At 45.8% G+C, this 13518-nt stretch overlaps 1 protein-coding gene across 1 annotated transcript in view; it reads left to right on the plus strand.

Moving 5' to 3' along the window:
* The first annotated feature begins 1101 nt into the window (after positions 1-1101).
* HELLS (helicase, lymphoid specific) overlaps positions 1102-13518 on the plus strand; it is a 37177-nt gene continuing 24760 nt past the window's right edge. Inside the window, exons 1-4 of the mRNA XM_058671383.1 lie at positions 1102-1309; positions 1579-1700; positions 10386-10508; positions 12865-12921. Coding sequence (XP_058527366.1) covers positions 1279-1309; positions 1579-1700; positions 10386-10508; positions 12865-12921 — 333 coding nt within the window. The 5' untranslated portion in view covers positions 1102-1278. The remainder of the gene's footprint in view (positions 1310-1578; positions 1701-10385; positions 10509-12864; positions 12922-13518) is intronic.

Genomic DNA, 13518 nt, shown 5'->3' on the forward strand with positions numbered 1-13518 from the left:
CTGCTGCCTCCCAGTGTCCACTAGCCTCGTTGAATCCAAGAGAAGCCAGGATCCAGGCACCCCGACAGGCGGGAGTGGGCATCCCAGGCTTTGCTTAGCCGCTGCCAAACGTGGGCCCGTAAAGTGCTGTTCTGAAGGCTGCCAAAGGTGGTTCTGACGGACGTGAATTATTAAATGTTTTATTTTCTAGAGTACTGCCGGCAACGCCCACTTCGTACCCCAAGCCAAGTGGAGGGACTAGGGTTACAAAAAGACAACAGACAAGACAACAAGCAGTGGGTCACTCTTGTAAACAGAATGCCGTTTATTTGGGGTCAGCCTGCATCTTTTATAGTCTTCCTAGTTCCTCCCAGTATTATCCCAACGCTCAATCAACTACTAAGCCCCCCCTGGGGGCATCTTAACAAAGAGGAAGCAGGGAAGAGTAACTTACAGTCAAGCCAGGGACTAAAATGCATCAGGCCAAGATTGCCCATCCTGTTACCCCTTAGAAACAAGCTAAGCTGTGGAGTTAACCCTTGGGAGACCGAGGCCTACAGAGTACAGCATTAAAGCAGCCAGAAATGAAGGAAACTGATATATAGCATATTCTGAGGAAATGTGAGCAGAGAGGAGGGGAAAACGAAAGAGTTGAAGAGAATTGCAGGATAGAAAAGTGAAGTTGAAAGCCGTGACAAAAACGTCTGCGTTTCAGCGTTAGGGTAGGGACTTCTCTATAAAATGCCGGAATCTTCCCTCCCTTGCTGGGCACTCCGTTCAACACTGCATTCAGCCTTCCGTTTGCCCAGACAACTTTCTTAAACCCTATCAAATGCAAGTATTCTATCCCTTTCCGCTCATGAACTAGCTGTCCTCTGGGGCAGACAAGAGTTTGTTTACAACATCCTGGCCCGGACACGCCCGAGAGCTTATCGGCTCGAGGCGTTAAATCACTCCAGCCAGCGTCTCAACGCTTCCTGTAAACTAGGTCGGAAACCGGCGTCCCGGCGCCGGCTGACGGAGCCCAGTCACCCCAAGCCCGGGTGCGGGGCAGGGTCCCCCAATCCCTCGGAAAACCACCGACCGCCGCGCGTCTCGCGCCGCCCTGGCCGGAAGGCGGGCGGGGGGCGGGAGCTATCGCGAGAGCACAGAATTTTCCCGCGAAGCAGAAGCGCGCGTTTTTCCCGGGCCGGATACCTGACTGGAAGGTTGCGCGAGCGGCGGCTGTGAGGAGTGAGCGCGGGGCTCGCGAGGGCGCCGGGTTTCTCAGGGACCTGCTTCCCGCGGGACGATCCAGCCATGCCGGCCGAGCAGCCCGCAGGCAGCGACGGTGAGTGAGGAGAACCGACGGCTCTCCGGGGAGCGGCGGCTCCTGAGAGGGGCTGAGGGGGAGGACACCTGGGGATCGGGCGTCCGTGCAGGACGGAAGGGCTCGCTCCCGGGGTCGGGGGGCGTCCGGCTCGGCACGCTGGGTGCCCGCTGCCGAGGGGCAGGACCTGGCGCAACCCCGCGGGTCCCCGGTGCCTGTGGGGAGCCGGGCAGGTGGCCCGCTGGCGTGAGTGGGCTGGGCGGTCTCGAGGCGACCTGGTCTCCCTTCAGGGCCCGCGCTCCCGGAGATGGAGGGGCAGCCGGAGGGCGCCGTGATTACCCCCGCCATGCTAGAGGAGGAGCAGCAGCTCGAGGCCGCGGGGCTGGAGCGAGAGCGGAAGATGCTGGAAAAGGTAACTTTGGGGGAGTCAGGTTCGCGGCCCGGGGTGTGGATTTGCCCTTGCCTTCCCTGGAAGCCTCTGGGAGCGAGTGGCCAGCAGCGAGGGCGGCCAGTGGGAGTTAGCATCCACCCGGCAGGGGCAGGGCAGGCATCCAGGGCCGGCCTGGCCGTTTGCCCAGGCAAGTGATGAAGTCGCTTTCTTTTTTCTGTTTGGTTCCTTGCGAGTGTCTGTGGCCAGGTAAGACTCTTCAGCTAAACATGTGATGCACTGTTTAAGGTGCCAGGTTATTGTACTTTAGTACACTTGTAGTAATGAAAACCCAGTTGTAGACCAGTAATTAGTCCCTGCAAAGTGTAGTTTGAAAAGCTGCTTTCCTGCTTTAATTGCTGTATATTCAGGAAAGAGACAGGTGGCTAAGCACTGTGTGGTGATTGTAGTCATTACAATAGTATGATGATTTAGATGCTTCTTGATCCCCATTTACAGACTGAGGAAACTGAGGCGGTTGGTCACGGTAAGTGCTGAAGTTACATCTGGCTGCTTCCTGTCATTAACTGTTGCGAAATGCATAATTTAATATTGAACTAATCAAAATACTTAAGTGGGGATGCAATGCACTGAAAACGGGGAGCGAGTCAAATTGTTTCCTGCTCTCTTCCATCCATCACATTGATTTTTTTGTTAGCATTGCTAATACTTGAAGAACATTTATGAGCATATTTCAAAGCATTCATGGACAAATTTAAATGGAAAGATAATACACATTTTCCATGAACTTTTGGAAGACTGTTACTAGTGGGAGATTGTTTTGAATGCTTTAGATGTTCTGCGTACTGAATCCAACTGTTCTATGAAGGACCTACTGTCTTTAAAGTTATTTTTCCCTGTTATTAGTAGTTTTATTACTACAATGAATTATTTTAAACTCCTCCATAATAAAGTAGGTTCTGTTTACCTAGTTTTACAGATGAAAAAACTGAGGCATAGAGCGCTTGCCTGGAATCCCAGAATCAGTAAATGACAGGGCCAAGATTGGATACAGGCCTTGTGGCTCCAGAATTTACGCGTTAACCGCCGTGCTGTACTTTCACTCTGGAGTGCTAGTCCAGTTGCTAATGATCCACTGTTAATCATAACAGTGAAGGGCATAAATATATTAACAAATGTTCTTCAAATCACATGAATTCCTTTTGCTTTAGGAAACATAAGGAGTTAATAGAACTAGAGGGTATGTCTTTACCTACATTCTCTGAATCCCTGTAGTAGTCTATTAAATGTATATTGTTTGACTCTTTCTTGATGATGCATCACATCCTGCTTTGTTTCTGTAGGTTGTGTACCTTGACACATAGTAGTAGTCTGTGATATTTAAGTTGATATTAGTATCACATAGACACATTCACTAGTTATATAATCAGGTGAATTGTGCAGTACAGACCCTAGGACAAATGCACAGAGTAGAACTAAGATTTATTTATTTCTACTGGAAAGTCAGATATACAGAGAGAAGGAGAGACAGAGAAAGATCTTCCATTTGTTGGTTCATTCTTCAGATGGCCAAAGTGGCCTGAGCTGGGCTGATCTGAAGCCTGGAACAACTCCTGGGTCTGTCATGTGGGTGCAGGGGGCCACGGTTTTGGACCATCTTCTGCCTTTCTAGCGGTTAAGCAGGGAGCTGGATAGGAAGTGGAGCAGTCAGGATGCGATCCAGTGCACGCATAGGGTGCTGGTGCTTGCAGGTGGAGGATTAGTCTCTTGACCTATCAAGCCCATCCCAATTTTTACCAAAAAGTGAACAATTCATTTTATAAAGTCTAATTAGTTTTGATCTTTTTATAATATTCACCTTATTCATTGACTGCATACTATAATCACAGAAGTAGGATGTTCCTAGAATAAGTTAAAATAGAATTTGAAAAACAACTAGGATTATGAATCACTTAAGCATTTTTGACTTAATTTTTCCTGAATGCATGTATTATTTTCTTAGACTGCTATTTCTATGCTGTTGTAATATTTGTTTTGAAAGAAGGTTAATGTGATGATGTGGTATCCAGAAATACGAACACTGAGCTCCGTATTTCCAGCCTGCTAGGGCTCTCTAATTGTGGTGGAAGGGAGGCAGGGTATTCTCTCTGTCTTGGGGTTTTTCCCCTATTCATATAGTTTGAAAAGCTGGTGATTGGTTTTAGTTGACAAAATGAATTACTGATACTCGCTGCAATAGCGTAGTGGCTAATCCTTGCCTTGCATGTGCCAGGGTCCCGTATGGGTGCTGATTTGAGTCTCAGCTGCTTTATTTCCCATCCAGCTCCCTGCTTGTGGCCTGTGAAGGCAGTCAAGGATGGCCCAAGGCCTTGGGAGTCTGCACTCAAATAGGGAAGACCTGGAAGAAGCTCCTAGCACTTTGCTTAGGATCAGCTGTTGTGGCCACTTAAGGAGTGAGCCAGTAGACAGATCTTTCTCTGTTTCTCCTTCTCTCTGTAAATTGGCCTTTCTGAGAAAAAAATACATGTTTAAAAATAAACAAAACACTGGCTCTGTTACTTGATAAGCAGGAGTTTTTTCTAGATTGTATAAAATGAGACATATATTACCAAATCTATGAAGCTCTGTTTTAATTCTAAAGACTTAAGTATGATTCTTAGTGCCATTGTCAAGACAATCAGTATTGCTTATTGCAAGAACTAATTTGTAAAAAATTTATTTTTATTGAAAAGGCAGATCAGCTTTACAGGGAGAAGCAGAGACAGAGAAAGATCTTCCATTTACTGGTTTACTCCTCAAATATCTGCAGTGACTGGAACTGAGCTTAACCAAAGCCAGGAGCCAAGAGCTTCTTTCTGGTCTTCCATGTGGTGCAGGGTCCCAAGGCTTTGGACTGTCCTTGACTGCCTTTCCAGGCCACCAGCAGGGAGCCGGGTGGAAAGTAGAGTAGGCAGGACATGAACTGGCATTCATATTGGATCCTGGCCCTTCCATGGTGAGGGTTTAGCCATTTAGCCACCGTGTCAGGCCCTGCAGGAACTCTTTTTGAGCTTTGCTTTTAATTACATATGTTAGAACAGATGTCGTTGACATCTGTTTCCTGATATCTTCAATGTTAATAATTTAGATTTTTAGAATTTACAGCTGGTACTGTACAGTTTAATACTAAGTATGTCTGTATCAGAGCTAGTTTTCAGATTATATGATGTCACCTTATGTATAGTGTAAGCCAACCTTCTGTGTTGTAGTACTTTATCCAATGAAGTATAGATTCAGTGCTTCTGTACTTGTTTGTTGATTGAACTGGATTGGTGTTAGAGGACTGACTTTAAAAAAAAAAGTTTGTTTATTTGAAAGGCAGAGTTGCAGAGAGGGAGATAAAGAGAAAGAACAGTGTTAACAGAGACCCTCCATCTGCTGGTTCATTTCCAAGACTGAAGCCAGAGCCTGGAGCACTGACCAGGTCTTCCATGGGTAGCAGGGACCCACGTACTTGAGCCATCCTCTGCTGCTTTCCTGTGCTCTTTCGTAGGGAGCTGGATGGGAAGTGGAGCGATGGCTCCGCGTTGCTGGCCCTGTGGAGTTGACATTTAAAGATATAAGTGTTGTCTATCAGTCTTCAGTGGTTAGGCAGCGTGAATTGGCAGTTATCTCCAAAGTGTTATATTCAGCTATCCTTTGAAGGGTTCTCAATCTTGGATCTGTATTAGAATCTTGATTATTGGGCCTGATACGATGGCTCAATTGGCTAACTCCTTGCAAGCGCCATATGGGTTCTGGTTCGTGTCCTGGCTACTCCACTTTCCATCCAACCCCCTGCTTATGGCCTGGGAAGGCAGTAGAGGATGGCCCAAAGCCTTGGAACCCTGCACCTAAGTGGGAGACCTGGAAGGAGTTCCTGGCTCTTGGCTTTGGATTGATTCAGCTCTGACTGGCATTTGGGAAGTGAATTGGGATGGAAGACCTTTTTGTTTGGCTCTTTTCTCTGTAAATCTGCCTTTTCAGTAAGAATAAATGTTTTCAGAAAAAGTTTCAGTTTAGAAAAAAAAGAAGACTTTTAAATTCCTTTGCTTACTACCCCTATCCTGATTTAAATGGCCTGGATGGGGCACACACACTTACAGTGTCTGGAACATAATTGTAAGTTGCCCAGGTAGATGAACGAAACTTACACTCATCTCACTTAAACACACTGGAATTGTTTTTTGTGGAGTTCAGTTTACATGGACTTGGCAAATTATAAGGGGGATTTGACCTGAAGCTGTTTATAAATAAAACACAACTGTATCTGTTTATTGTTCATGACTGCTACAAAGGCAAAGTTGAATATTTGCATTAGGTCAGTGTTTAATGCTGAAGTATCTATTATCTGGTCATTTGTAGAAAAGATTTATGAATATTAAACTATTTAATTTTTTAAAAAGAGATTTATTTTGTATATGAATGGCAGAGTTTAAGAGTAAAAGAGAAAGATCCTCCATAACTCCTTATGTTTTCAAAAGGCTGGAGGTGGGCTCGTCTGAAGCCGGGAACCTCTGCTGGATTTTCCTTGCGGGCGCGGGTTCAAGAACTTGGGCTGTCCTCTGCTGCCCTCCCAGGCCAGCAGCAGGGAACAGGATTGGAAGTGGAGCTGCCAGGGCTCCTACTGATGCCTATATGGAATGCTGACTCTGCAGGCAGATGCCTGTCTAGCCATGCCACAGTGCTGTGCCTGAGCTGTATAATCTTACTGTTGTATGTTTTTTTATTTGTGATATGCTGGTGTTTGTAAAAAGCTTTAACTTTCCTGTCATTGTGACTCGGGGAGTGTTCTCTTAGCCATGCCGACTTGTAGAAATTACTTAAGACTCTCTTTTATTTAAAAATTCACTTATTTGTTTGGAAGTTAGACAAAGAAAGGCATCTTTTATCCTGTTTCATTCCTTAAATTGCCCCAAAGTGTGAGGCTTGTCCAGGCTGAACCCAGGAGCCCAGGATTCCATCCTGGTTTCCTTGTGGCCAGCAGGGGCCCAAGCGTGGGGCCATATGCTGCTGCTGTTTTCTCAGGTGCTTTGGCAAGCAGCTGCACTCCATGCGGCACTCCAGCAGTGGATGCTGCTGTCACAAGTCGCAGCGTTAGTCTTGTCTGCATTGCTTGTCCCTTATGTTCAGTGCTTTCATATTTCAGTGCAAGAATTCTCAAATAAGATGTTCTAGTCCCTGACTAATCAGATTTTAAAAAGCTTGCTTTTTGTAATAAAACTAGTAACAAAGATTTTATCTATGTGTAAAGGCATTTGTTTATTTAAAAATATACTGTTTAAATATTTTCTAGATTTTGTGCTTTTTAAAAAAGATTTATTTATTTTGATGGAAGGGCAGATATTTATTTATTTATTTTGATTGGAAGGAGAGAGATATAGAGGGAAGTAGATGCAGAGAGAAAGATCTTCCGTCCACAGTTCACTCACAAGTGGCCACAACGGCCAGAGCTGAGCCTGTCCAAAGTCAGAAGCCAGGAGCTTCTTGCAGGTCTCCCATGAGGCTGCAGGATCCCAAGGCTTTGGGACATCCTTTACAGTTTTTCCAGGCCACAAGTAGGGAGCTAGATAGGAAGTGGAGCAGCTAAAACTGGATAGGAAGTGGAGCAACTGGGATCCTGGCACGTGTAAGGTGAGGATTTAGCCACTAGGCTATTGCGCCAGACCCTGTTAGTGTTTCTATATAAGATTTATTTGAAAGGGAGAGTGTTTTATATCTGCTGAATCACTCTCAGATGCTTGCCACAACTTGTGCTAGAGTAGACAGGGATCCTGTGAATTGCCCACAGTGAGGTATCACCTGCTGCCTTGTAGGTGAGCATTATCTAATGTACCTGGACTGGATGGGAAGAGGGTCAGGCAGAGACTTGAATCAGGCACTCTGGTAATGTGATGCAGATATTTCAAGAGGTGGTTTAAGCTGCTGTGCTACAGCACTCACACTGATTTCTAAGTTTTGTTTTTAAGATATATTTATTTATTTGAGATCAGGCGCGTTCAGGGTGGTATGGCCGTAGACGACAACTGATTTATTTATTTGAAAACCAGAGTTAGAGATGAATGAGAGGGAGAGAGAATGAGAGAATCAGTCTTCCTTCAGCTGGTCAGTACACAGATGGCTATCATAGCCAAAGCCAAGCCAGGTCAAAGCCAGCACTTCTGAGTCTCCATATGGATGTCAGAGGCCCAAACATTACGGGTCATCTTTCCCTACTGTTCCTAAGCTATTAGCAGAGAGTTGGATCGGAAGTGGAGCAGCCAGGGTGTGAGCCACTACCTGTGAGAGATGCTGGTATTCCGATTGGCATTTTTTATCTGCTGCTGCACAATTTCAGCCCCTACATTATTTATTTATTATATTTATTTTTTTAAAAAAATTATTTATTTATTTTTGATAATCTTGACATAATTAGGGTAAAAAGGTTCAAGCACTACAGGAAGATGGGCAAAATAATTAGTTCCGTATTGTTTTCTTAATATATCTGATGTAAAAGGGGATTTTAAGGGAAAAGCCCCACCCAGTCTCCCTCCCACCCCAAGTCCCGGATGTGAGGCATGCTCCGAGGGTCTTGCTCAGTGGTTTTGATAGTTCAACAGTTATGAATTGCTGCCACTCTCACCACTCCAAGCACGATGAGGTCGTTGGAGAATCCACTGATTGACATAGTCAATCATATAGTCTCCGTTTGCCCAGTATTTTCACTGCCAACATATAGCTGAGGTGGTTGATTTGTTCTGTCCTCTGTCTTTTGATGGTTAGGGTTCTGAGTCCGGAAGCTCGATTGGGGGGATCCCTAAAGAAACTTTGTCTGAGGTGTTCCCAGACCAGATTCTTGTATGTTCTAGCAACCACAGGGCCCGGCACAGTCCATCACCACGATCAACTGGTGGTTGCAATTGCTGGGTTGGTTCTGTTTCCGTCCCTGTCTTCCACTGGAACTAGTGGGTGTTTGCAGTCCAGCCTGGTTCTGCCCAGCACACACTCGGCCCTCACACAAACCAGTGGGAGCTGTAGCCTAGTCAGAGCGACCCACAATACCCCCCACCAGGCGCGCCTCCTGCCCTGGTTTGCCAGTATGTGTGGCAGACTAGTCCAGTCTGTCCCACATCCCCTTCTGCTCTCATACATGTCAGTGGGTATTTAAGCTTAGTTCCATCTAACCAGCTCAACTATCCAGCCTTCACGGATGTTGTTGGGTGTCTGTCTAGCCACCCCAGCCCCTGTCCTAGTTTTCGTGCCCTCCCGTGGGGGGTGGTAACCCAAGAGGTAGGAGCCCACTATTTCCCTCCCAGGCCACTCCCACTCCCAGATTATGCACTCTTTGGGTGGTTCTGTGGTTTGACTTGAGAGAATTAGCCCCCAGTGCCAGCTTCAGCCAGCTGATGCTGTGGCTAAGCCCCAACAACCCTCACCCACTCTAATTTATGCTTGTACCAGCAGGAATAATCCGCCCAGCCTGGCTTTTCCCTGATCTGGTCCACATGAGGTGCACAGGTGTTGTAGCTCTGCCTAGTCTGGTCTGCCCCTATCCCAGCTCATGCTCTCCAGTGGGAGTAGCTGTCCAGCAAGGGACACCCTTTATTCCGCTGCCGGCTCTGCCCCCTCCCTTCCTGGTTCTCACATGTGCTGGTTGGGTGCTGCAGTCACATCTGGCACAGGCAATCTTACCTTGGCAATCTGTGTTGTGCACTGCTTTTGTCGCGACCGAACCTGGCCCAACCCACACTCTGTTCCGGCGTTCGGATTTACCAGTGGATGACATGAACTGATTCAGCCTGGTCTGCCCCCGACCCATGCCAATTGTATGCCAGTGGGGCACTTTCCATGACCTCTTCTGGGCTGTTTCCCTCCATGCTTCTTGTGCTTACCTGCCGGGTCTGTGTCCTGCCAGAGGAGTTGCCCAGGCTCCTCCATCAGAACCCCTCCGAGTACAAAATTTCGCGCATACCAGGGGGTCCATGAGCCAGCCCTACTCAGTTCACCTCCTGTCCTAGCAGGAACAGTGGCTTTTCTTGGCTGGCCTTCAGCCCATTCTGGTACTTGTTGGATGTTTCAGCCCAGCCACGGCTCGTCCACACCCACATACAGCTCACACATGGTTCAGTTGGGGTTGAGACCTAGCCTAGTCCATCCCACATCTACTCTTGTCCTCCAGAACGCCAGAAGGTGTTGGAGTCTGGCCTGGTGTGTCTTGTCCCAGTCCACACTTGTGCCAAGGGAGACTGCAACTGTATCCTGACCAGAACACAGCCCCATTCCCTATATTATTTATTTTAATGAATATTTTACATAGTTGATAAGAAACCATCTATCCACAATCTGAAACTTAAGTGGCAGAGAAGCAAGTTTCTGCCTGCTTATTTATTCCTCAAAGGATTGTTACGGCCAGGGCAGGCGTGATGCCTCCCAGCATCTTCATTACATGAGCATGTAGCTAAAGTCAGGAGGTGGAGTGCTATGCTACAGGACAAGATGTAACTGCTGAGCCAAATGCCTACCCATTGTCCAGATTTTGCTTTGAAAAATGACATAGCTGTGATAAATCTCGTGGAGATTCTTTACATTAATTACAGGAAATATCTTAAACCCAGGGTTACATGTTAGCTAGCTTGTGAAACCTTATGTGAAAAAAACAGCGAACATAGAGAACATCAGTGGTTTTGGCAATGTTTCTTTTTTTTTGGATAGGCTCGCATGTCTTGGGACAGAGAGTCCACAGAAATTCGGTACCGTAGACTTCAACATTTGCTGGAGAAGAGCAATATCTACTCTAAGTTTTTACTGACTAAAATGGAACAACAACAACTCGAGGTGGGTAGATGTGATTTGACTATGGTTTAGTATTTTTTTGAGAAACAGCTTCATTATGCATTTCAAGCTTATAATTTGAAGAATTTTGTTGCTGATGATTTATTTATTTATTTATTTGAGAGGTGGAGAAGGAACCCCATCTTGTTCACTCTCAAAATTCTTGATTCTCGGTGTGCTAGGAATCTGATGACTGTCCCAGCCACTTGAGCTGTCACCTCTGCCTCCTAGGGTGCTCACTGTGGCGGGAAAAGGAATTGGCAATGGAGTCAGGACTCAAACCTAGGAACCACAGTGCAGACGAGCTGGTGTCTTGCCAGGAGTCCAAATACCTACGTTTGATAAGCCTGACCATAGAGTCGGTATACCCTGTGTACCCCAGTACAATTGAGGGAATGTCATTTGTATAATTAGGAAAAGTTTGCTTGTACCAATGATGGTCCCCATGTTTGCTCACATCAGTCACTAATCTGCTTTCTGTCACTGTAATAAGTTCTGCTTTTCTAAAATACTATACAAGTGGAGTCATGATAATTATGATATTTTGATGATGTGAAATGTTTGGGTTTTAATTCTTGTTTCTTGGCACATAGGCACTAAATTCCCTTGAGTCTTTGTGAAGTTGACTTGCTAGTGAGTTGACTGGCTTGTAACCCCTAGATAGCTTCCGGATGGGGCTGGTTGGTTAAAGGAGGAGTGATGAGTGTGTGGGGACTTTCAGACTCACCTCTCGCCTCTAAGGACAGAGAAAGGGCTGATGGTTCGACTTACTACCAGTTCCAACAGTTGTTTTCATTCAGCCCTGAAGGACAGGCTTCAGGGTTTCTCTATAAGGAGACATGTGGAGGTACCTGGGGCATGGAGGCCAGAGGGCAAAGGAGCTCCATAATCTTGTTCCTGTACCTTGCCCTTTCATCTCTCGGGTCGTGTTCAATTAGCATTCTTTGTAATGTTCTTTAAATAAGTGAAGAAATGTGATTTTCTGAGTTCTGTTAGCCACTCTAACAAGTTAGTGAACCCAAGGAGGAGGTTGTGGGAACCTAGTGTGTATCTTGGGATCTACATCAGATGTGGAGGGAGGAGGAGAGACAGAGGAAGATCTTCCCTCTGCTGATTCACTCCCTAGGTGGCTGCAGCGGCCAGTGCTGGGCGGATCCGAAGCCAGGCACTTCTGCTGGGTCTCCCACGCAGGTATCAGGTCCCAGCCAAGGCCTTGGGCTGTCCTCAACTGCTTTCCCAGACCATAGGCAGGATGGGAAGTGGAGCAGCAGGATTAGAACCAGCACTCCTATGGTATCCTGCTGTTGTGTGCAAGGCAAGCAACTAGGCTACTGTGCCACGCCCTTATTCCAGTATTCTGTGAAGATACCATTTTGCTGCCTTGTGGTTTACATTGTGTTCTGATACGTTCAAGTCTGTAAGACTAAGCCATTTTGTGGCTGCTCTCAATCCTGCCACCTTTTGTTTTGTTTTGTTTTTGTTTTAGCATTTGGACCTTTGTGGTACAGTTACCCTCTTCGAAGTAATTATGTTTACCTCATTATCATTTTTAAGCATTGGCTGAAGCTGATTGCTAACATTGCTGAGAAGTCCAGCCTTCTCTTCTTCCCGTTGCTCTTACACATTCCCATTTATTCTGATGAGTTCCACCAGCACTCACCATTTAAGCAGCTCTTCTGTATATTCTTTTATGGCTTACATTTCACATTTGTTAGGATACATCAGGAATAGCTAGAAATTACCCAAAAATAACTTGTTCTTCTAAATATAGAAGTGCTCTGTATATTAGCTCTTTCCTGTTGTGGCTGAGAGAATCTAAACTTTTTCTTATTCTTGACTCCTTACAAGCATAAGAAATGTTCTGCATATTTTCATTCTGTTGGCTCTCCTGGCCTTGGTTTCCCGATTCATGCACTAATCAGCTCCCAACCTTACCGGTTTTGAGAGATGATAGTGTTTTTTTGGTAGAAATGTTTTTTTTTCTCTGGTACCTGGCCTTAGGAATGTTAGCAGCTCTGTTTTGAATACAGCCTACTTAAACACAGTCCATGCTGTTCCCATTCTTCCTCCCTTATTTGTTTGGAAATGGCCTTTAGGCAGTAAGCTGGGCAGTAAGAAAATTCTTGTCATTAATCTTTTATTAGTGTTCTCTGTCCTTTGTACATGTTGTCTGAAAACACTAATTTAACATATTTGGTCTGGATTTTAGTTGTTTATGCAGGACAGAAAATCTGCTGCCTGTTAATTCTCTAAGGCTTGAAGTCTGAGTTTTTGCTTTTAAATAATTATGCAGAATTCTTACCAGGAACGTAAGTTACTTGAGATTCATGTTTTGTTTGTTGTTTTTCTTGGCTTTCAGGAACAGAAGAAGAAAGAGAAATTGGAGAGAAAAAAGGGATCTTTAAAAGTGATAAAGGTAATACAGCAAGCCAGAATTCCACAGGCAGGGTGTGTTACCAAAGAAATACTCATTTGAAGCAAAATCTATTCAGTTTTTTTTTTTTAAGAGATTTATTTATTTTATTACAAAGTCAGATATACAGAGAGGAGAGACAGAGAGGAAGATCTTGTATCCGATGATTCACTCCCCAAGTGAGCCGCAATGGCCGGTGCGCGCCAATCCGAAGCTGGGAACCAGGAACCTCTTCCCGGTCTCCCACGTGGGTACAGGGTCCCAAAGCTTTGGGCCATCCTCAACTGCTTTCCCAGGCCACAAGCAGGGAGCTGGATGGGAAGTGGAGCTGCCGGGATTAGAACTGGGGCCCAGTGGGATCCCGGGGCGTTCAGGGCGAGGACTTTAGCTGCTAGGCCACGCCTCTGGGCCCTATTTTACATTTTTTTTTATGCTTTTTTTTTTTTTTTATTGGAAAAGCAGATTTACAGAGAGCAGAGATAGGCAAAGAGAGAGATCTTCCATCTACCAGCTCGCTCTCCAAGTAGCCACATCTGCTCGAGCTGAGCCGATCTGAAGCCAGGAGCTTCTTCCGGGTCTCCCACATGGGTGCAGAGTCCT

The sequence above is a fragment of the Ochotona princeps genome, chromosome 13 (assembly GCF_030435755.1).
Source record: "Ochotona princeps isolate mOchPri1 chromosome 13, mOchPri1.hap1, whole genome shotgun sequence".
Taxonomy (NCBI): domain Eukaryota; kingdom Metazoa; phylum Chordata; class Mammalia; order Lagomorpha; family Ochotonidae; genus Ochotona; species Ochotona princeps.